Here is a 23,163-nt window from a genome sequence, read left to right as displayed (position 1 = left end):
TTATTTCCCTGATATTTGTCAGCACCCACTCAACATCTGAACCCACAGGGAGAGTTAGTCTCAAAACTATCAAGAACAGCAAGAAATGGAAGATCTTTTTGAAAACCGCAGGTTGTTTTAGGGGGCTAGGGCTTTTCTTGTTTAATAATAAGAATATTTAATCCCAAAGTAATATTGTTTATAACTTCTGGGAGTCCAATTGGAGATTCCTTATACACTTTCAATACCCAGTCCTTGTGAACTAAAAGAGGTTTATATGAAAAACAGCTGAGTACCTTCATTAAAAAAGCCTATAGGAGACAGAACATGCACACTGAATATTAAGGCTTTGTTGTTAAGGATTCTTGTAATACCTGCCTGGAGGCTTTGAACACTCAGGTGATACAAACACATCAATCACAAATGGCTCCAGGTTTATTCTCCAGCATCCAGCTTTCCCGTACAGAAATACCACTACGTTTTTCCTTCCATTGTAACATCCTAGAAATAACACCTCATCTGCTAAGATAAGGGCAGCCTCACCCCTGCTCTGCTCCAGCTTTGCTGCTGAAACACTACAGACCCGAGAGGTAAACGCCCAAGAATTCAGCCCCGCTCTCACACCAGACCAACCACATCCTGAGATTTTAATAAGGACCCAAATCCCAGACTAGATCCTGGGACAGGCTAATTACATCTAGATGGATGGCATAAAGTGCCCTGATGATGTAATTGGAGCCATCTACTTGTCCCCTTTGCTCTAAGTTACTTTCATGATAGCAGAGGTGACAGAAGAATGAACGATGTCTCTGCACCACAGCTCTCCATTTTCAGTTGGTTCCATGGAAATGTCAAGTGCTTAAGCTAGTCCTGCTTGGGGCTTGGGTAGACAAGGGAAAGAGACATCTTCAGAAAGGAGATCCATCCTACCCTAAGACAGGTGGGAAGGAAATGACTTCAGAAACACCCTGCTTCTCTGCCAGGACGAGACACCTTGGTTTTGGGTAACTAGGAAGATGGTCTATTTGCTTAAAGTTCTGCAAAGTGTGAATTCAGACCAATACAGAAGACTATGAACTAGTAGCTGAACCACAGAAGGGTAGCCTCCAACAGAGAGGCGTTACGGGCAGCCTGGAGAGATATTGTCCCAGACAGAGTGGTTATAGGGTATTTCTTAGAGCCGTAACTACTATTCTGAGCTTTCAAATTAGCATACGAACTTAGTTTGTTTTAATTTCCACACTTGTTTTCCTTGGCATCGCAAAATGCGTCAGTCAGAGCTTGTGACATGGGGCCAATGCCTCTGAACCATTTGGAAGGAGGACCAACATCCTTATCTCCCCTACCGAAACGCGGCCTGTCTTTGTTGGGTACTGTAAAGAGCATTTTGGTTGCTCCATGAGATCTTGCACATTCCTTCCACCCTCAAATCTATCTTCACCTCTTCTTGTCACTGGTATAAACTGGTACAATGTGAGCTCCTGCATGTGGCTTCTTTGGTCCAGAGCTTTCTGCCCAGTTGCAGCCAAACGCATATTTGCCAAGACAGACACAGAGTTGAATCAAAACTATTGGGTAGATTTGCTCCATCGCCTCAGTGCTTGACTGTGTTGACGTATCTGAGTCTCAATCTGCAGCCCCAACCCAGCACATGTGGCAATACTGTCAGTCCTTCTCGGGTGAGACATGGCAATGAGACAGCCCAGAAGCTGAGAGCAAGAGAGACTTGTTATGCCTAGGCACAGGAAAACACTACAATTCAAAACCCTAAATTATTTGAGAATCTACACAAGACCTGCCATACAATTTATTCTTCAATTTAATTTCTTTTCAAATGTGTGAAAGGACTCCATTTTACACAGCCAAAGCAGCACTGTTCCTGGAAGTTGAAAATCAATCCTTGACTAGATCATTCTTCAAAGCAGGCAGCAAGCTGGTTTTTTTTTTTTTATTCTGCCTATCCAGGACTCACATGCAGCTTCTGGGCCATCCCAGATGGGAAAATAGAAGTGGAACATCGCATGAGGTTAATCTGGACTATACACACAGAGCAATTATTTCCTCTAAGCCAATCAAGGATTAAGGCTAATGAGTATCTCTGCATCTTGTAACAGTCCTTTTAGGGGAATAGAGTAGGATAAAAATAGCCTGACTTGACCCTTCCCCCCCAAAAAAGACTTTTATTAGTCCTTGGGGTGATGGAGTAAAAACAGAAATGCTGAAAAGAGGAATGCTTCTCTTACCTGTCGTAGAATGACCATGGTTCCTGTATAAACACATCAGCGATCGCCAGGAATGGACCTAAACCAAAAGAAATCAGCAATTAATGAACTGACACCCTGACTCATAGACCCCAGCTCAGGGACTGTCCCAACCCTACAGGGACAGATGCAGCTGTGGAAGAGGGCTAGGAGCACTTAAACTCCCAACACTTTCATAATATTAACTCCAGGCAGTGAGAGACAATCCTCTAATACATCCAGATTAATGCCTGCACCGTGGTGAATGAGACCAGGACTAGAGCTTTCTTACGCAAGTAATATTTTGTAAACTGAGTCTTAGAAAGTTACCCAAGGATTAACCTACCGAACAGACTGATGCTGATTTATTACATGTGTCATCAGATCTCGTGGTACCAATTAAAGCACATGGAGAAGGGGGGGCGTGTCCTTACAGGCCATAAGACTGGATGGATTGTCATCGTTCTATCAAAACTGCTTTCAGGAGAGGAAAGAAAATACCGAGCCCTCCACCATAGCCTGCAACTAATACCTGGGTTGGACAGAGTATCTCCACACTCTGCTCCTACCTGCTGTGCAAATTATACCTCTGTGTGATTTACAGATGTTTTTTATGTGGGAAAGTCACATGCTGCTCCTGGGTTTGTGCTTGCTGATGTGTGGTGCTCCCAGCATTAAATGGGTTTGGTGTGTACGAGAAAAGCGCTTTCAAAGAATTTCATTTCTGCAGCTTTTAATCTCCAAGTCATCCTTGAAACATGACAATTGTAATTGTTATATTTATGATGTAGAATATCTTCTGGTATAGTAAAAACTCTCCTGCCTTAAAAGGCAGGCAAAAATGCACTTTATCTGAGAGATATAACCCTCATGAGACACTGGGCATGTGAAGATTAAAGATGATCCTGCAGGACGCAAGACATTTCCCTTCACAGTGACAAAGCGGTCTACGCGCGTCACACAAACCTAAATGTTTTGTTTCAGTTTTTAGCCATACTTTTTTTTTTTGTGTGCTTTTCTCACTAAAAGGAGAACATTTGTTGAGGGGATGGGAGGGAATAGTAAAGTCTTTCCATCCCCGCCCTCAGCCATCTGCAGGTGAGATGTCCCAAAGAGACACAATATGGGACACGCTCAGTCTTGCAAAAAAGGGAGTGCTAATGCCCTGTCCCAGTGTCCCAATACACTGTCCTTATGACAAAGAGAGTGATATCTCTTCCCTTCCAGTAGGAACTGCACTCATCCCATTCAGTAATATTGGATTTAGCCTTCAGTGCTCACCCTGCTGCCTGAATATTCAAAGAATCATGAAGGTTGGAAAAGACCTCTAGGATCATCAAGTCCAACCGTCAACAATATTCTGTAGCTTCTCAGCTGCAGTGGGAAACACGACCTTCCCATCCTAGCTAGAATGGTGGGATTTATCTCTATTAGCTCCTGCAGGGACTGCAAAGGCCCAACAGTATTTCCAATTATTACCCTTTTCCTGACCATGCTGTCTGCACCGCCTCTACATTTTTACCGGTCACATATTTGAAGGCGGATAACTACCCCACTGGAAGTTGTAGGAATTTGCCATCTAAGTGCCTTCACCACCTTAAGGAAAACATCCAGCTACTGAAACCATCTCCATGATCCCTCTGCATTGCCCAGGAAAGAAACTGGTGTCCTAAGAGCACCCAAAGCATCACTGTTCATCAGGAAATACTCACTAGACAAATTTTGGCCACAGACCATATTTAATGAATTAATTTTGCTTTTTCTAGAAGGTAGATGACTGGTGGAAAATCACGTGCCCACTTCAATATCTGAAAGCCTGTGAGGCAGCTTTCCTAATCCTCAGTTTGAACCTTCTCTGTAGCTCATCAAACTATTCCTTGTCTCCTTAACTCATATGGCTTGAAAATAGCTTTCTAACCCTATGAAGCAGTGGGCCCTGAGGCAGACTGCCTAGGGATGCTGATGAATCTCCTCCACCAGGAATAGTCAGCAAAATCTTGGCTTGGCTCAGAGCAGGCACTGGGTGAGGTTCCCCAGAGGTCCTTCCCAGGTCTGTAACATGATGATCATAGGGGCAGTGATAAACGTTGGGTGGGGTAGCGGTCTGAGTTCCTTGATTGAAGGACATCTGCAATGGACAAGTCATCTTATAGTTCCTTGCCTCAGTTTCCCCCTTTGAAAAACAGAGATCTCACCCAACAGGGAGGCCCTAAGTATTCTGGTCATTACTGATTTGCATTCTTATCAGCCAAATGGCCTAGGTGAACTTGTCCCGTTGGGTGTCCCTATTACAAAAGCATACAGGGGGAATCTCTTTCCACAGACTGAGCTAGAGCACTAGCTTCAGGTCTCAGAACTGCTCCTTCAGCCCGTTCATCCTTCTGCTGCTGAAGCAAATCGCTGCCACATGGTTGGCTTGGCTCCCGGCATAAAAATTGCCCTGTACATGGGCATCCTGCTCAGCCCAGCCTGTGGTCATGCTGAATAGGTGTTGTGCCAGGCTTGGAGGAGTATTTACATACCCAGCAGAGTCTGCTTTGAACAGGACTTTGGAACCCAGAGCTTTTTGTGTTTGTTTTTTTTCTGGTTTTCTATTTATTTATTTATTTATTATTTTCTAAAGGTCTATCCTTCAGCCCAAGCCACCAGGCTTCTGCTTGGTCAATGCTCTGTAAGTCCCCTTGCAATGCTGTTGCAAGGGAGGTTGCACACAACGGGCAGCCAGCTTTTCCCACCACTTGCTCAACAGGGAAGACCCTAAAACAGAAGGGTGGGGGAGCAGTGGACTGTCCTCTGTTCTTCCCACAGGGATCAGGATGAAGAATTGGGCTTATCTAAGCACCAGGGAGATCAGATGCCAGCTAATCACGGGAGCCCTGGTGGAATGAAGCAGCCATCTGGACCCTCCAGTCCTTGCTGGGAGGTGAGTCTAGGGGACTTCATTCACACCTTCATCTCCTATGTGAAGCTCTACAGCTGCTTGTGCTGTGGGAAATGAGCTGGGCTAAACAAAAGGTACCCAGCACCTCTCCCAAATCACTCACTCATAACACAAGAACGCAAAGGCACCCCTCTGGAAAGTGTATCTTTTTGTAAATTTGATTCATTTTGCAGCTTTCTGGGCATCACTAGCTGAGCATCATCTGAACAGGGCATCTGAGGGAGGCAGTGGGGTAAGGCTGAAGGTGCTAAAAGATCCTTTAAACTACTTGTGGATGCAAAGAGGTACGTGACATGGAGCTATACATGCCACTTGCTTGCAAGCAGTGATCAACAAAAGCCAATGAGTGCTTCTACTGAAGCACAAGGTCTCCACCACATCAACCTGCCCTGTGGCTTTCTTGCTGGTTCTGAAGAGATCCCAGATGCAAGAGGAGCCCAACAGAGCTCAACTCTGGAGGGACAAAGCCTGAGGAGCATGGACAAAGTCATTATCCTGCAGTTGCAAAGCAGGGGGTTGCTACTGTAATCTGTTTAACTGGCAGTTCTGTGCTCCTTGTTGGCACTTTCAGGACCAGAGTCCAACCACATGACCGGCCATACTGCCTGGGGGATCACTCCACAGTGCTAATCCTCCAGAACACATGCTCATTAAGCGTTGGTTAGGAGAAATTCAGGTATTTCATTCTACATGCAAATTCTGTTCCTTTCTCCTGAAGTTCCATGTCCCACATGATTTTCCTGCCTGCAAATGCAGGGAAGAAAATGAATAATTAATTTATGGGGCATGTGCATTCACATTCAGTAACAGCCTATGCCCTCTGCACCCAGCTTGGTGGAGAGCCTGTCTTTTGTAGACCACCCTGGGCACTTCATAGTGTGAAAAAAAAAACCAAAAGAGAGGTGGCTGTTGATTCACTGCCTTATATCTACTTGACTGGCAGACACATAATGTATCACCTTAGCTGAGCAGAGAGATTTAACACACCGATGCTCTCTGCACACTGCTGCTTTCACCCCCTGCCCTCCAGCAAGGGATCTGCGAAAAACTAAGGATTTTGTAATGTATTTTACTGTTCATCTCAGAAATGGTGAATATAAAGGTCAGACATACAGCCTTGGAGACAAGCGCCTATGTCCTTACCAAAACAAAGATTAAGATCAGGAAGAAAAACAACGGCTCTTGAATGAGGTTAAACTAACAAACCTGACTTTGGGATCTCTAACCGTTGAATGTGCATGACAGCAAGCAGAGAGGGAGTAGGCACCGTCGCTACATACCAATCCTTCTACTCTTTGTCCTGCTGCAAGTTGTCATGTTTGGGAAGCTATGACAGTTTGTATTTTTGCATTCTTCCTAGAGCCCTGAATCAGAACCAGGGCTTTAAGGTCAGAAGATATTAGTCTGAACATGGCAGCCATCATTTTCTTCTTGGGTAACAAGTGTCTTCCCTGCTAGCTTGATCAACAAGCAAGCTCTCAACAGAGACAACCCGCTACCTCTCTAGGTAATTAGCTCCAAAGGTCAAATCATCCTTAGTGCTTAAAATGAAGTAAGTATCTTTTCCTCATCTGCATTTACCTTCAGCTTCCCAACTGAGGCCAGTCATGTCTCACCAACCACAAATGATCCCACAGATAGGCCCACATGCCAGGGTTTTACCCCACTGCTGCATCTCCACTTCCCTTATGCCAGGGTCTCATGGACCACTTGGCTTGGAGCAGTGACCAGGGCATGGAGTGGAGGGAGGCCAGGATGACACCCCATGCCTGGGAAACTCTTTGCAAGAAGCACGTGCCCTTGCTTTGATACCAGGCTGGGCCCTCTTCATGGTACGAGCTGTGTCTGCTGGTTTGTCAGAGCTTCAGCATCTGGTGTCTGCTCCCTGTGAAGGCACTTACAGCCTACTCCCATCAGTTCTCTGCTTTTCAATGAACCAAACACTCAGGCTCTCACAGAAAGAACTTCAGACCACCTGCCATGGTTTCTGAGCCCGTCTTGGATAAACCTGAGATACATTTGATCTCCTGACATCTAGTGCTCCCTGGGACATCCCTGTCTCCTTGGCCTGTAGCCTCCCATTTTCTTCCTTTTCTGCACTAAAGGCGAGTTCTCCCATCTGCTCAGGTTTGCCCTCAAAGCCTATGTGAAGGCTGGCTGTCCAGGTCTTGCTGAGAGGTAGGCAAGTTAAACCTCGAGTTAAAATCGAGTTAAACCCCCGCCTTGGTGGAGGAAAGCCCAGGCTTTGAGTCTTTCTAGATGAGAGGTTTAGCTACTGGGATGTTGCTTAAAACACGAGCATCTCCCCTCTCTGAGCTTTGGACTGAAACATTTGTGTTAATGGCCATTCACTTACACCTTACCTTCCTGTGGTGCAAATACCTTCAGCCTTGCAAGAAGAAATAATGATTTTTAACTCCTCCAGTGCAGATTACACAGACAGTAAAATCCAGTCTTCTGATTTTGTTACCTATCATTTCTTATAATGTAGGGAAAAGATGCATTCTCATTAAAAGCAACAGTACTGCCCTGAATGCAATGGCAACAGGAATTCACCCAGAGTATTTGCTGATTTTTCCACATACGGGATGGCACTCCCTGATTTTTCACAAGTATGAGACTCTCGTGATGGAGATGTGGGGACACGGTGAGCACCGCCTGGCCAGCACGCCGCCTGCCACCATGCTGAGAAAGTTCCCTTGTTTATGTCTTAATTGCCGCCTCCGCAGGGACGGATCAGCTTGAGGTCATGCTGACAGGTGATGTGAGGAATGCGAGGAAGCCGTCACCTCAGCACGGCAGGTCACAACAGCAATAAGCTGCAGAAAACATTAGAATTACCATTTCTCATGTGACTGGTGCATCTGTGACACGGCCTGCCTTCAGGCTCTGGGAGGTGATCGGGACAGAGAGTGTTTTCCTTGAAAAACTGATCTGTGTTCACTAAAAGTCAAGAAAAGCCTTTCCTACAGCCTTTGGATCAGATCTTGAGTGGCCACCAGATTTCCAGCGAATGCTGGTATCAGAAGACAGAGAAATAGCTGCTTTGACCAAGAGGTGCATTTTGGTGTAAAGAATTACCTCCCTGTGAGCTGCGGGTCCAGCTGCCTGTACAGCTGAGGGGAAAAGAGGGATTAAGGGGAGCTGCAAGCTGACACGTAAAGGTATAGGTGATAGTGGGGGTTAAAGATCCATCGTGAAGCCCTGGATCCTCAGAAAGGCTCCTCAGTGCCTAGTCATGGATGCAACACTGTGCAACCAAACAACAGCCTGCAAGGGCCGTTTTAGGGAGCGTGCAGATTTTTCTCTAGCTATTCCTGCAGCGGTCAGCCTTATGGTGATGAGAGCCACAGGATTAGGTACTAATTAGATTTGAGGGTACTCCCGTCAGGCTTCTCTTTCTGGTGGGCGGATGCCGTTCCCAGGGAGACCTGGTAGTTTGTTATTGTTTATTTTGTTTATTTATTTATTTCCAAAAGGGATGTTCCGGTCGTCCTGCAGATCTGGGATCTCCAAACCCAGAAACTTCCAGCTACTCGACGTTAAAACAACCTTTTCTACACAGAACAACACAGCCAACCTGCTAATCAATTAGTCAAATAACTATAGGGAGAAAAGACTGCAGGTGCCAAGGTGGCTTACCGTAGTAAAACAGCCCAGGGTGGGAGCAGTCTTAGTATCATAGAATCGTTAAGGTTGGAAAAGACCCTTAAGATCATAGAGTCCAAACACTAACCTACCACTGCCAAGCCCACCACTAAACCATATCCTCAAGCACCACATCTACCCTTCTTTTGAATACCTCCAGGGATGGAGACTCCACCACCTCCCTGGGCAGCCTGTTCCACTTTGACAACCCTTTCGGTGAAGAATTTTTTACTAATACCCAACCTTGATGCATTAGATACACAGATATTTTGCATTTCTGTACATGAGGGTCTTTTTTCATGCAAGTAGCTCAAGGAAGAAAGTGCTGTGCTAACGCGCAATGCAGTCTGTCACTCTGCAAGTGCAACGCAAACCCAGGGAAATGATGCTCATAACTGAAACCACCAATAAATAGGGTGCAATCAACATGAGTGACAGAGAGGTGTCAGGGGTTGTGCAGTAGGTAGAGTTTATGGCCAAAGACTTCAGCAGTCAAAATCAGGGCCTGATTTTTAATGGACCTCAGGTATAACAGAAGGATTCTGAAAAACATGGGTTCTCCCTGAAAACTGATCACTTAATCCTGAGTCTCCATAGTCCTGAGCTCTCCGTGTTGGTCAGTTTAACTATGGATCAGCTAAAAAAGTAAACACTGTTGTTTCTTTTGACCCAGCTAAAATAACTCACTGCCCAGACCCCTGGCAGTGTGAAACGATTGAGATACAACTGACGTCAGTGCAACCGTGCTGATTTCCACAAGCCGAGAATCGGGATGCCACGAAATGCTGAGGTGGTGATCTCTCCGGAGACTGGGTGTGAAGGCTTTTAAAAGACAGCAAGTGAAAGGAATGTGATCCTCGGTGCCTTCCTCCCCCAGGAGCTGCAGGCATTAATCACCGCCCGCAATGACAGCTCCAAGCTGTGCCGTCCTGTTCGCCTTTGCTAAGCACCGCACCAGTGAGTCAAAGGACCATGGAGTTTTCAGCTCCAGCTGCAGGATCTCAGAGCTTGTGTAGTCCTCTGCATGCCAGTACCAATCTCCCCACACAGTTACCCAAACTCCTTCAAATTTTGGATTAGGACAAGATAGACAATTCCCCAGTGAGGCTGACACCACGTGTGCGTTCAGCTATACTGAGGATGCAAGAGTGCAACACTCCGAGTTGACGCCGTGTCTTCGTAGGACATGACTCACAGTACTAAAGGAAACAAAACTAACCAAAACCACTACAGACATCAGGATGTGATTTTAAACAGAGATCAAGACACAAGCTAAAGATTCCACAAGGCCAAGTGACTGTTGTGCGTTGTACTTACGACTTAGGAATGGTGCAAATCAGTGCCTGACCATTTTCTTGCCTCCTCCTGGCCACGTGCACAGACGAAAAGAGAGCTGGGAGCTAGTATCACTGTCACTGCTGTTTATCCACATGAGCCTGGGGACCATGGAGTAAGGCAGAAGCATGCAAATCCTAGAATGAGGGTTCATTATTATACATCTCTCTGTGGCTTTCCACGCCAAATCAGCACATATTGTCCTCTCACTGGTGAAAGTGTTGTCATTTAGGTGACTTCGTAGCTATCAATTTTTTTTTGTGCTCTAAGTCCCATCTGACACCCAAACTGGGACTGAGATATTCAGATGAAGACACAGCATTTGATCAAGTCAACCGAGATCACCTCCATGACTATGGGGACAAACAGGTGCTTCCAAGAACTGATTCACTCAGTCAGTCAGAGAAGTCAGCATTATTTCTCCCCATTGACTACCAAGGAAGCCTGAGATGGCTGGTTTCATTTGGATATCCCCTCCTTTCTCCCATTCCTGTGCTCCCTGAACAACTGGGAATATGCCAAAAGACCTCTCAGCTGACTCTGTGGGACAGGTTTGGCCTTCAAACCACAATTTGAAGGGTCTTGGTAGCAGTGCCACTGAGAAAGATATCTCATCTGAATGAGTCCCAGCCAAAAAGTCTACATTAGAGCAAGAAACCACAGAAAACTCCCTCCTCTGGAGAGTCAGAGAATCAATATGTAGCCTCTGTTCATCTGAGAGTAGTCAGGAAGCAGGCATCAATTTTTTAAGCCTCTAGCAGGAAGTTCAATAGATTTGCCCTGCATTCAATCCCTCCCAAAAGCCCAGCAGGTAGAGAAGCTGAACAAAAGACCTGACCTTTTCTCCCTCCCTGTGCTTTCAGGTAGCCAGAGCAGAACAATGCACCACGGTGGCATCCGATCCCAGCTTGCTGCAGAGCTCTCAGCACAGCCTTCCAAGAAGGGCAATTTCCCTTTGTGCACCAGCCTCTACCGGCGACTATTTTTCAACAGCCACAATAATTAATCAAATAATGTATCCTTTTGCAAAGTGGTCAGGTGTAATTTCAGCATAATCCAGACCTAGCAGGCTGAGCTGATCTAGGCAAAATGCTGCACTTACATGTTGGCCAAACAGTGTTTGCAATCTGTTTTCATCTCTTCTTTATCCATAGGTGGACTTCCAGTCTTGCTAGAGTCTACACATGTGGCCTGGCACATGACACGAACAAACTAGAAATGAAGTCTATATTTGAAATTGAGGGTGATTCAGCACATGAACACACTCTCAAGACTCTCCTCCTTGGAGCAGGGCTGTCCTGCACAGTGCTGGGCTGTACTGGAAGTCCCCTTGCTGGTCCTGAGCACACCAGGACATCCACACACCACTGTGCCAAGATCAGAACTCAGATACTGCCCACCCATGCTCAGGGAACCCCAACTAGCTTGGCCTGAGCGGACCACAAGTGTTGGTGTGGTCACCATGGACCTGCTCCTTCATGGGCAGCTCAAGCTCTGCCCTTGACAGACCAAAGTATACACACAGACGTTGTGGTTGACTTCAGGCTGATGTATTCTACAAGGAAAGCATGAATCTGGGAGAAGATTAACGTGTGGCATGTCCTGTTTTGGGCCAGGATCTGGAGGCAGCAACCTTCTCGTCCACTTGGGCTCTGCCAGCCCTGCAGCTGAACCACTGCCATTAACCCTTAGCTCAGATGCAGGTTTAATCCTTGGTTGTATTGCTCAGGCAGCTACAAAGACTGCATCTGTAATCTGAGAACACCACCATGAAGATCCAAGGGAAGGCGGTATACATGTACATATACCCTGTATAGAATGATATATTTATATCCCTTAGATATATACTCTGGCCAATCCTACATTACTGGCTCCAGTTAGGAATAACTGGGCCATATTATGAAGGAGATTGAACTGGATCATCTTCTTGGACCTCCAAGATTTCTATCTCATGAATCTACAAGACCACAGGCCTTGCTCCGTGACAGAGGACAGGAGAAGGAGCACTGCACCCAAATGCAGGCTGGAACCAGACCCCTAAAAGGATATTTATGGGGTGTCAGGTGATTTGCCCCGCGACATACTGGAGCTTGTTCCTGAAGTGGTTTCAGAGGGATTTAGGTACCTGGGCGCTTTCTAAGTCCCATGAAGTGCTCCTTTTTAAAACAGTCTCTAGATGATCTGCCACCAGCTGGGCAACGTATGAAAGAGGTAAGATCTGAACGCCAGACTAATCTCAGTCCAACTCTGTCCCACTGCTGCTTTTTTTTGCTATAGAAAAATTAGTTAAAAAGAGTCTTTACTGCAGCCACTGTTTTAGTAATCACTCCAGTGAGCTATTATGCTGTGTTATTCCCTCACCAATCCCAGCCTACTGATGAGGAGGGTATGATGTTATCCTCATTTCACACAGAGGGAAACTAAGGCACGGAGGGAGGACGTGACTCTCCCCAAGGTCATGCAGGAGAACCAGGAAGGTGCAATGTGCCTCTTGCAGACACCCAAGTTTGTGCCTATGACTCCAGATCAAAATGTCTTTAATAAAGGCAGCTCTCCTGCTCTTCCCTGTCCATAAATTTTCCTAATAAGCAGCTGTCCTACCCTCTACTCATGCTGGTCCCTAATGGTCTGGCCTCGGCTGTGTGGTCTTTCTCCTTTCAGTGCTGTTAGTGCTGGCTGGAGCAGGGCTTCTGCAAGCTCTTATAAACCTGTGAGGTTTTTTCTCAGCAGGAACCCCTTTGCTGCGATTTTTGGTGAAATCCTCCCTCTGCCTGCCCTGAAACTATCCTCTTATCTCTCATGGTCCTGGAGAAATGCAGGACAGCCCTTTAGAGAGGCTGGGGTCAGCCTCCAAATGCAGGGACTAGTAGGATTAAGTGGGTTCAAATCAGAAGATACCAGCCCTGTTTTATCCTGCTAAGACTCCTGATGACTCCAGAGGGTGTTTTGCTTGAACAGGAACTGCAAAAATTAAATAGAGACTCTGCTCTGCCCTTCCAGGGTGCCTTTGGTGCAATCATCATCGCATCCCTCAGGGCAGCATGAGGCAGTGCTGGGAGACATCAACCCTGTAATAGTTCAGATGAAAAGGGGGACAGACACTCCCTGACTCATTGGCTGCACATGCAAAATGTTATACTAACTTTGCAGCTGAGGAAACTGAGTCACAGGGGCTGTTTGGTGCTGCATCCATTGCTCTTCACATTTTGGCGGCCTATCAAGTAGCTAGATGTGCTTCAGCACATGGGATGCTCTATGCTCTCAAGGAGGTCATCTTGCTGAGCTGAAGTCATGCTTATTGGTCTTTGCCAAAGAAGAGCTAGACTAAAGTGCATATGAGAGGGTAGATTTAGATTAGATATTAGGAAGAAATTAATTACAGTGAGGGTGGTGAAACACTGGAACAGGTTGCCCAGAGAAGCTGTGGATGCCCCATCATTGGAAGTGTTCAAGGCCAGGTTGGACAGGGATTTGAGAAACCTGGTCTAGTGGAAGGTGTCCCTGCCCATGGCAGGGGGGTTGGAACTAGATGGCCTTTGAGGTCTCTTCCAACTCAAACCATTCTATGATTCTATGATAAGAGTTGCACAGACAGAGTAAAAATCATTGCACCCCCAAGCAGCCTGGATGGGCCCCAGAAGGTAAAGTGACTTTGCTCCATGCCAAGCTCCCACCTGGTGAAGAGCAAAGCCAGAAATAATTATAGAAATCCCTCTGCGAGCAGCAGAGCTAAAAAAAGATTCATTGACAACCAGGAAACTCCAATTAATAAGATTTCTTGATGGTCAACAAGGCATAGTCCCCCAAGAAGACTCTCCTGCAGGTGGGGCATCCAGACCAGCTTTCTCACCCCACCTGGACTCTCTGGTGTCCAACGGGAGCTGGCAACATGCTGCAGGGCACTAGATTTCTCCCATGCTCGCCTACGTATTCTCATGAAGTATCTAGGAACTTCGTTTCCTTGCTACAGCTCTGTCAAACTTGAAGTGAACTTGGTCAGCAAACTACCGTGATTAGGTGACACATCTAAAGAGAGAGGCAGTGTGACCACACAAGCCTTGCTTCCTATGGAAATCAGACTAGATGAGCAAGTCAGCTTTAATCAGGTACTTAATTTATTCCAGTTTTAACCAGCTGCTCCGTTCCCACCCTTGTTTGCAGTATTTTGAGTTATTCCTCCAAGGAAAGGGGTGGCTGTTGCTATTTGTGACTTGCTCTCAGCTACACATAAGAAATGGGTGTTTCCTGGAGACAAGTCTCACTCCCTGGGCTGAGTTCAACATCACAGCTGCACTTGAAAAGCTTGACTTTTGTTCCAGCCCTTTTTATTTAATATCTTCTCTGACTGCTGAGCTCAGCGCTGGCAGGACAGGACCTGGTTTGCTACTCCAATCAGTAGTCTGCCATGCACAAAAAACAGATGTAACAGGGTACTGGGGGAGAACCAGAGAGTTATTTCTAAGACTGGTAGGGTTGCCCAAACAGCTTTGACCCTCTGTTATCCACCACCCTAATCTGTATTGGTACAACTAACCTGAATGAACAGCAGTCCTGATTTGCCCCATCATGGTATCTCAAGATGACATGGCTATGACAGCGATTTGGCCAAGACCACTGGGTGCTCTCTTGTCTCCCCCCTGATGCTTTGGGTGCAGACATGACATTCAGCAGTGGGGAAAGCAGAATCTTAGTGCCTTGCTGGAGTAACACAGCTGCACTCTCAAAAACCCTTCTCCCCATGGGATAAGGACCTGCTCCATCACCCATAAGCACTGGTGGAATTGCCAGGTGAAGCTTTCCCTGTATTGTGCTGGAGAGAAGCAATTTCTTACATGGCAGGGATGGTGTCCTTGCAGTATACCTGCTCTGCGAGACCTCCCTGGTGTGACAGCAGATTGGGCTGACCTGCTCATTAATTGTTTATAAGTCTCCGTGTACCGCTTTACTGAATTACACAAAAGGTCTAATAGTTCCTGCTCTGGATCCTGATCCCTGGGCAGGCTGTGTCTTGGCACCCAAAGTGCTCCGAGATAGTCAGTAGCTCTGAAAGCCTGCAGAATTGAAAGGAAATCCTAAAGGACTGTTGGAGAGTTTTGTCCATCCTTTTTTTGGATCAAGGATGCTGTAGCACCATCAGCCTGGCATGGGCGCATGTTTGGATGTATATCGGTAACACCATTGACAGCTCACGGAGACTTTCAGTAATTCCAGCAACAGAATGTTTCCTCGTGTCTGTGCCAAAGACCGCCCTGGGCCCTTGCAGCACTTCAGCATACAAAAAAGCCCCACATAAAGCCAGCTATGCCTGACCTTTTCCTAGGCTTTACTTCCAAAGACAGACCACAGAAGTCCAGGTTATCCTGGCTCTGTTGTTCCACCAGGATTAAAGGCAGCCAAGAAGCTGAGCAGAGGAGCGGAAGAGCAAACGGGGATCATCTTGCTCACCCTGACAGCCGTCTGCGTGCAGCTTCTCAATGGGCTTGAGAAAGGCTCTTGCAGAGAGGTTACAGATGAATTAACCACCCCCTTTATTTCTCCAGATTGAAACCTTGGGCAGGCTGTAGGAGAGACAAACCCAGCATGTGTATGTGGGGGGTGGTTTCTAGAGTTCATCTCAGCCCAGGGTAAATCTGCTGGCCTTGATGGCACTGATCCAGCAAGACTGAGGGATGAGAGGAAGCAGGACAGAAATAGCTGGGGCAGCACAATGTAATGGCAGCCATCACTGATGCTGGAAAACACCCAAAGGCTCAGACGTAGGAGGCAGAAGCTTGATGCGCTCTAGCTAGACTTGTGGGGCTCCTTCTAATGCACTACAACATGTGCTTGCTGTACCCCTCTGTCCTAATGCAGGGCCTCAGCCAGGCAAGGGGACCCTGTCTCTGAATGTGAGAGGTGATATGGTTTGTGGCTGCTCCCCTCCTTCCCTTTCAGCCCCACTGTTATTGTGAAGCTCTTTGATCCCACATGAGCCCAGTGGGACCTTTACCCAGACTGGGAACTAGGTGCCACCAAGCAGCAAAGCATTTTCTTCTCCCAGCCTCTCCCCTCAGCATGAATTCAAACTCCCCCACACCAACACACACTGGGCACGTGGAAAACTACCTTGCTGACTTGCAAAGCAAACCTCAGCCTAACAACAACATGGGTCAGCACTGGGATGCACAGGAAACCACCTGCAAACCCTGGCCTTTCTAGCAATGATCTAGATGATCACCAGATTTGTGGCAGTTCCTTAACAGCCTACAAGAGATCTGAAACAGAACTTGCAAGAAATCTCATTAAGTTCCTCTCTGTATTTGTCAGCATGAAAGTATTTTCAATGAAAAAGGAAGAGAACAGGCTTTATTCTCCTTGACCCACATGATACGTGGCACTGCTACAAAAGTGATGAGGCTGACACCTTATCTTCTCCAAGACAGCTAAGAAGTGCTGCGAGGCAAATAGAATTGTTTCAAGGAGGATCTCAGGGCATGGGCAACTCTTTGTGAGTGGAAGCATGAGCTCATGAGCTCTACATAAAATAGCCCAGACTGGATCCAGCTTGTGGGCTCCCCATCTATTGTATTTCTCTGACAGTGGCCAATAGAGGATGCCTAGGGAGCAGTATAAAAGCAGGGTGAATATTTAGTGACAGTACTCCATAATACTTCCCCAGACTCTAATAAATTGCAGCTCAAGAACTTCTAGAGCCAAAGAAGGGTACCTTTTGTCTTCAATATAGATATTTTATAGCTTTTGAGAGGCTTTTCATCAACAAATTTCTCCAAGTGCTTTTTTAACCCATCAATACTTTTAGGATCCACAGGGTCTTGCAGTAATGAGTACTGCAGATACCAGGTTGTGTCAACTCTTTTTTGCTTCGAACCTCGTCTCTTTTAGCTTTACCTGATGCTCCTTAATTTTTATATTGCAAAGGAAAATTAAGGAAAATTCTATTTTTGCCTTCACTGCTCAAGCATGATCTTCCAGGTTCTATAACGTATCTTCCTCCCATCTCTATTCCAGTCTGAAGTCTTTGACTAAACAATCCTTCCTCATGTGGAAGCTGCTCCAGACCTCTCACCATTCTTCCTTTCCCTGAATCCTCTCCAGCTGACCTACATCATTTTTGGGATGGAGGGACAAGAACAGCACACAGTATTCCAGTTGCAGGCATGCCAGGGACTCACAAAGGTGCAATGCTGTTTCACTCTTCATTCTGAAGACCAAAATCTTCACCTTGAAGACTGAAATGTCATCCTCTAATGACACCTCTTTTGCCTTTTTTGTTTTGGATTACTTGAAATAAGTCAACAGAGGAGCGAAATGTGCTCTCTGGACAATGACATACCCTGGGGAACACACAAGGGCTTGGTCCCAAGGATGGGTCCTGGTCCCAAGGATGGGTCCTGGTCCCAAGTCTAGCACAGCCCAGGTAGGGCTCAGAGCATTTTTCCCCTATGTGTGTTGAGCAGTTGAGTCCTGCTCAGCATTTGCAAAGCCCTCTCAGGTGGAAGGAATTTCACAGCTGCAACCTGAAAGCACTATGAGACTAAACTATAATATTCCTAAAAGTATTTATATGGTACCATTGACAGCTGCCTTCATCCAGGCACTTCAGATACCTGCCATTTTCTATTTATCCTCCTTTGCCAACCTTCACCTTGTGCCCATCCTCTCTCCATCTCTGTGATGAACCCAGATTTATCTTGCCATTTCCAAAGTCAGGGTGAGTGGCTTTGTCTCCTGGGGTGAAGTCTCCCCCAGCAAGCTCCCACCATGTCAGATCGGAAAAGAGACCAAGACCAGGATTCACAGAGGCTCAGTTTTCCCAACACTCGGCATAACCTCGGGCATGTCCTCTTGCAAGTCTTCCTTCCTCCACACATCTTAAAGTTGGAGGCCAGGCTGCTTCTGCAGCAACAACAGCAGTGGAAACCTCCACCCAAGGCAGCTTGTAAGTCTATAATCAACTAAAAGCGCAAGTTTGAACTCCTTTCCTGGATGTGGAAACTGTATTCAGGTCATCTGTGCCCCAGGCAAACACTGGGTTATTACACCAGGTTAAATGCAGGAAAGGGGATGGCAGCAGCTGAACCAACATGCTGTAAAAGGAACTTGCTAGGACTGAGGTCCAAGAAGAGCTCGGTGCTTTTCTGCAATTGCTCTGAACTGGGTTCAAGGACTCGGTTTTCAGAGCCCAGCTGGGCTGATGTGGGAGTTGGTACCTACCTGCTCAGGCTGGGCAGGCCTGGGGAGGACTCAGCTGATTGTGCTAAGAAATGAAGGGATCCCCAGAGATTTTTGGCTTTGGATTTTGAAGTTTTTTGTATTCATTTGGCACTCAGTCTACTTCAAGTGCCTGTTTTTCATTGGGTTTCCATATATTACACTCCATTTGTGAAATGGGAACAACCATACTCTGCTCTCCCCCAATATCCTGACTGCAAGAGCTTTTCAGAGCAGGGGCTCTGTGCACAGCTCTGGGCACAGTGGGGTTTGGGGGTCCTACCTGGGGATGGATGGACAGCCTGAGCATGGACACTGATGGCGCAGTCCTATCCTGAGAGGTTGTCTGGCTCTACACAGCAGCTTGGCTGGTGGACCAGGTAGTCACAAACACTCCGCCTTATCCCATATCATGTTCTCCTTGCATGTTGCCTAGCAGAGAGGAGTATTTCATGGTGCAAAGCTCCCTTACATGCTGCTTCCACATCCTGCCAGCCCCTTGGTACATGGACACTTGTCCCACTCTGCTTCAGGAGCAAGAAAACTCTGGCTGTGCCCCAAAAGAACAATACAAGTCCCCTTTTTTCTTCACCCTGAAAAGGGACCAGCAGAGCTGATCTGACAGCAAGTGGAGGGAGCAACTGCTACCTGGCAGCATGGTGTCAGTGCGGACAACCAAAAATATGCCCCGGTCTGAGAGTGCCTGAAGCCACCTCTCCCGTCAGCCCCTTTCTGCCGGGCTTGGAAGCCATGCTCTGCAGCTCCAGGAAAGGCTTTGAAAAAAAAAAAAAAAGCTATGAGCTGACAATGCCTTCATTAATCACAGCATAATCCTTTCCATGGCAACCCAAGAATTGCGAAGTCACAAGTTAGCAAGTGTAAGACAGAAACACTGTACAGCAGCCCCTGGTCCGCAGAAACTTAATAGCGAGTGAGATGAATCAACTGCTCTGAGGAGGGGAAATGAGTTAGAAATAATATTGCCTTGGAAGAAAAGGCTCATCTCTGGGCCACATTCAGGTCTCATAAATGTTGGCGTCAGTGGGGAGATACTGTAACTTCATGAAGTTGCTCCAGTCTCACCCCAAAAAGCCCACGAAGAGACTTTGGCCCTGCATGTTGGTTTTACAGAAGCACAAAGCTTTCAGCAAGCTCAGGCGGAAAAGAAAGGCTTTTTGTCACAAGCCCATTACCACAATGTAAACATTAAAAGTTATTTAAACAAACACATTTGGAAATTGGCAGAGCTCAGAGATAGCAAAGCCACAGGTGAAAACAATTTTGACCATCAACCAACAGGAGGGAAGTCCTGTCCTGGGTTTTGCCTGTGTTTGTCCCTCTTCTGCTGTCTCTGGGATAGTTTAGACACAGGATGGGGGGGACATTCGCACAGGATCTCACAGGGATGCAGGTTTTCTCTGAAGCTTTGGCAAAGCTCAGTCCAAAGCTGCAGACCCATCCCATACCTTCACACCACCACTCTTGGGACTTATCCTGAGATAAGACCCATAGCATCATACAGCGGAGAAGGAGGGGAGAGGAGTCAGCTTGCAACACAAGCCATGTCCTCGACATCTTGATGTAAAGCACAGGTTAACGCCATGGGGTTGGTTCTTGGACATCCTTTTGCCTGGACTATGGAGATAAGTATTCTCACACCAACACAACAGCCTGGGACCATGAGAAGACCACCTCCAGTTTCTGCCAGTTCCTTCTGTAGGGGGGATTTAGTAGCCAGGGCCAACCAAGCAATCTTAGACCCACTGTCCTGTTGCCTTTCAAACTCTCCCTCCGTGCTGCCTACAAGACAGGTCCTCCACCGTACACCCCAGTCTTCCCAGAGATGCCAGTTCCATCTTTGTTAGGATATCATGACTGTAACTATCCTAGGAAAGCCTGGGAGTGTTCTTTGGTATGGTGCTCAGCTGATCCAGCACAGCCTATGCTCGTAACGCTGTACTCCCAAACCAGGCAGCAAAATGCAAACTGCTTTGTGGGAATTGCCTGTCCCGGGCTGGCTCTCACTCTTTGCCCAGGGATGGTCCTAATTAAACAGCCCGGGAAGGTCCTGGGCATTGCTTATCAGCACTGGTGTGACCCAGGGGACACGTCACCAAAACACAGCCTGCACACAAGCCGTGCTGTGCTGCAACTAGGGGAAACTCCTGCTGCTCTCTGAAGAGCAGCACTAGCTGCCTGAGAGCTGGTTGTGCTTTAACCACCTGGCTGGTGCGTTTGGAGCTGGATCAGAGCAGGGAGAGGGTGAGGTGGTCCAGGGACCGATGGGGTTGGGGAGGCACTTGGGGTCTTGTGCCACCGCCAGTGGGTCTGTACAGCAGGCACATCTCCAACAGCGTCTCCCCATCCCTAAGCACTTCCAGCCATATCCCGGAATATGAAAGGGCTGTGGAGCAAAGGGGTGGGGGGATGCATACGGCAGCACAGGAGAGGAATTATCCCCCCCGCCCCGCACCCCAGCTCACTGCTGGGTGACCCAAGCTAAATTAAGCAGCAGCTAGAAATTACCGAGGCAGTAATCCCTGCTGCAGGAGCCGAGCTGGCTCGGGGCTGCTGGGCATTTCTGCCAGGTCTGCAGTCGTGTCGTCTCCCCTACTCCCATCAGACCCAGCCCCTTCCTCAGGTTTGATCCGGGCTCTGGAGCAGGCTCGCTGCCATGCAGAGCCGCCGGGGGTACCCCCGGTCCATCCCACCCCATTGCACCTCACCCCGACCTATTGCACCCCTAAACACCCTATTGCACCAATCGCACCCCACCCGGAGCATCCCCCGGCCTCACCCCGGTCCCTCCTGGGTGCAGCCTGTCGCCCCCCTCCGCCTTACCTTAGCGGGGCATGGCCGGGGCCGGGGCCGGGGAAGGGGCGCTGGTGCCCGGCGCGGAGCCGCGCTGCCTCCGGCACCGAGCGAGGGCAGCGCCTGCCCTGCCCGCCGCTGAGCCTCTTAGCGGGGGAGGAGCCGGGATGCAGCCAGCCCCCGGTGTGGGGGTGTGGGTGTGGGGATGCGTGTGTGTGTGTGTGTGATACCTCCAGCCCGGGGACACCGCAGGCGCCGCGCTCCCCAAGCACCCCCACACCCCAAAGATGCATCCTCCTGCATCCTTGGGGTCTGCCCCACACCGTGGTACCCAGGAAGAGCCCTGCTACGAGTTAAGCTGCGTTTTCAAGTCCTCATTGTGCAGAGGTCTGATGGCTTCTTGGGCAAAGGGATGGCTGAGATGCATGCAAAGAGGTCTGCCCCATGCAAAGAGGTCTGAGGGGTGTGCAAGGGACCTCAGTGAGGTGCTGTGGGATGGGGCCAGGAGCTGACAGGCATTCTGGTTTGAATACACCAGCCTACACTTGTAAATGTGGGGTCTGGGAGAGAGAAACGCTTGAGGACCAGGAAACTCAGAGCTGAGGTTTTGCCTAGAAGCTTAACTCTGACCTCGTGACTCCCTGCCTAAATCTGGGCTACTGTCTTTTTTCCTTCCTGCTGAGAAAGGTGGGGTTGGCTTTTAATAGTGCTATGAAACATCACTGAGCTTTCTTACTTAGGTATAAAGCATGGCATTTTAGCTAGCAAATCGTGCAAAACATGCCTTTTTATTTGCAGCATTATCACACAAGGTGTTTCTAAGCTCCTCTGTGGAACGAGGGGGCCTGAACCCCTCCTGGGGACTGGGATGGCTGAATATTTTTTCGTGATACTGCAGAAGTAAGGAGCAATAAGAGGAAGCCTCCCTCCTCCAAAGCCACACCAGGACCTCTGCTCAAAATGTGGGAGCCACAGTGCAGCCACCCTGTCCCTTCCCCAGCCCTTCGAAACTCCCCGCTGCTGCCCAGCCTTCTCGTGGGAACCGGCTATGAATAGACTTAGTTGACTTCAAGCTTGAGAGATGATTTATGACCACCTGGGGCCATGCCCGGTTTCACTCAAGCCCTACTCACTGTGCCAACGTGGTTTGTGTGGATGCGAGGGCAGATATTGGCTGTGCCCAGGAGCTGCATTGCTCTGGATCGCATCCGATGTGCCTGGAAAGGGCCCAGCCTCAGGCAGCCTTTTCTTGCGGCCAGCACAAGTGGGAGTGCGGGGAGGCAGCGAGGGAGGCTCTGCCAGGGATATGGGGTTGCACCACTGGGTTTGGAGGTAGGATTTGAAGAGCACAAGGAGCCTTTGGACAACTACTCAGCACAGACTCTCATGGCTGTGGGTCATGGGCTAATCCCAAGGTATTTAATACCTGGGACATTGGCCAAGGATGTGGTAGCACCTGAGCACCTCAGAGGGACAGGCAATGAAACCATCTCCTTGCTGAAAGCCCTGCTATCTCTGTGGCCCTTCTTGCTAGTAGCTCTGGTCCTTTTGAGCAGCAGGATGCTCATATCCATATGGGGGGGTGGGGGAATGTATATGGGCATTAAGGTGGGAAGCTGCAGGCTGCAGCAGACCCAATGCCAAAGAGAAATATTCCAGCATCATCTTGCAACCATGGTAGGATGTCTGTTCCTCCATGAAGATGTTCTTGCAGGTCCAAAGGAGACTCTGAAGTGTTGGTTTAGTTAGTTTAATGTTAGTGAGTAGAAATCCCTGGCAGACGGCAGTGCTGGAGGGGTAAGGAGATGCTGCAGGACCCTTGGGGAGCCTGGGCTGGCTAGTGCCTGGAGCTGTGCACCACTCTACTACCTGCTGCTGGTCTCTGAACATGCACAAGCTCCCCATGTCTCCACACTGATGTGCTGGGGTCCCACACCAATTCCAGCATCCCTCCAGTATCCCCACCTGTGTTGCCAGCCCACATGTGGGTGTGCACCA

General features: G+C 48.1%; 1 protein-coding gene across 1 annotated transcript in view; it reads right to left on the bottom strand.

Moving 5' to 3' along the window:
* The window catches only part of MYO7A (myosin VIIA), a 103,970-nt gene extending 82,689 nt beyond the window's left edge, over positions 1–21,281 (bottom strand). Inside the window, exons 1-2 of the mRNA XM_075115515.1 lie at positions 21,196–21,281; positions 2,223–2,280 (exon numbers count right to left, since the gene is read on the bottom strand). Coding sequence (XP_074971616.1) covers positions 2,223–2,240 — 18 coding nt within the window. The 5' untranslated portion in view covers positions 2,241–2,280; positions 21,196–21,281. The remainder of the gene's footprint in view (positions 1–2,222; positions 2,281–21,195) is intronic.
* Positions 21,282–23,163: the final 1,882 nt, after the last annotated feature.

This window comes from Phalacrocorax aristotelis, chromosome 1, assembly GCF_949628215.1.
Source record: "Phalacrocorax aristotelis chromosome 1, bGulAri2.1, whole genome shotgun sequence".
NCBI classification, from domain to species: domain Eukaryota; kingdom Metazoa; phylum Chordata; class Aves; order Suliformes; family Phalacrocoracidae; genus Phalacrocorax; species Phalacrocorax aristotelis.
Note: the sequence above shows the minus strand (reverse complement) of the source record. Positions and strands in the feature narration are given on the sequence as shown.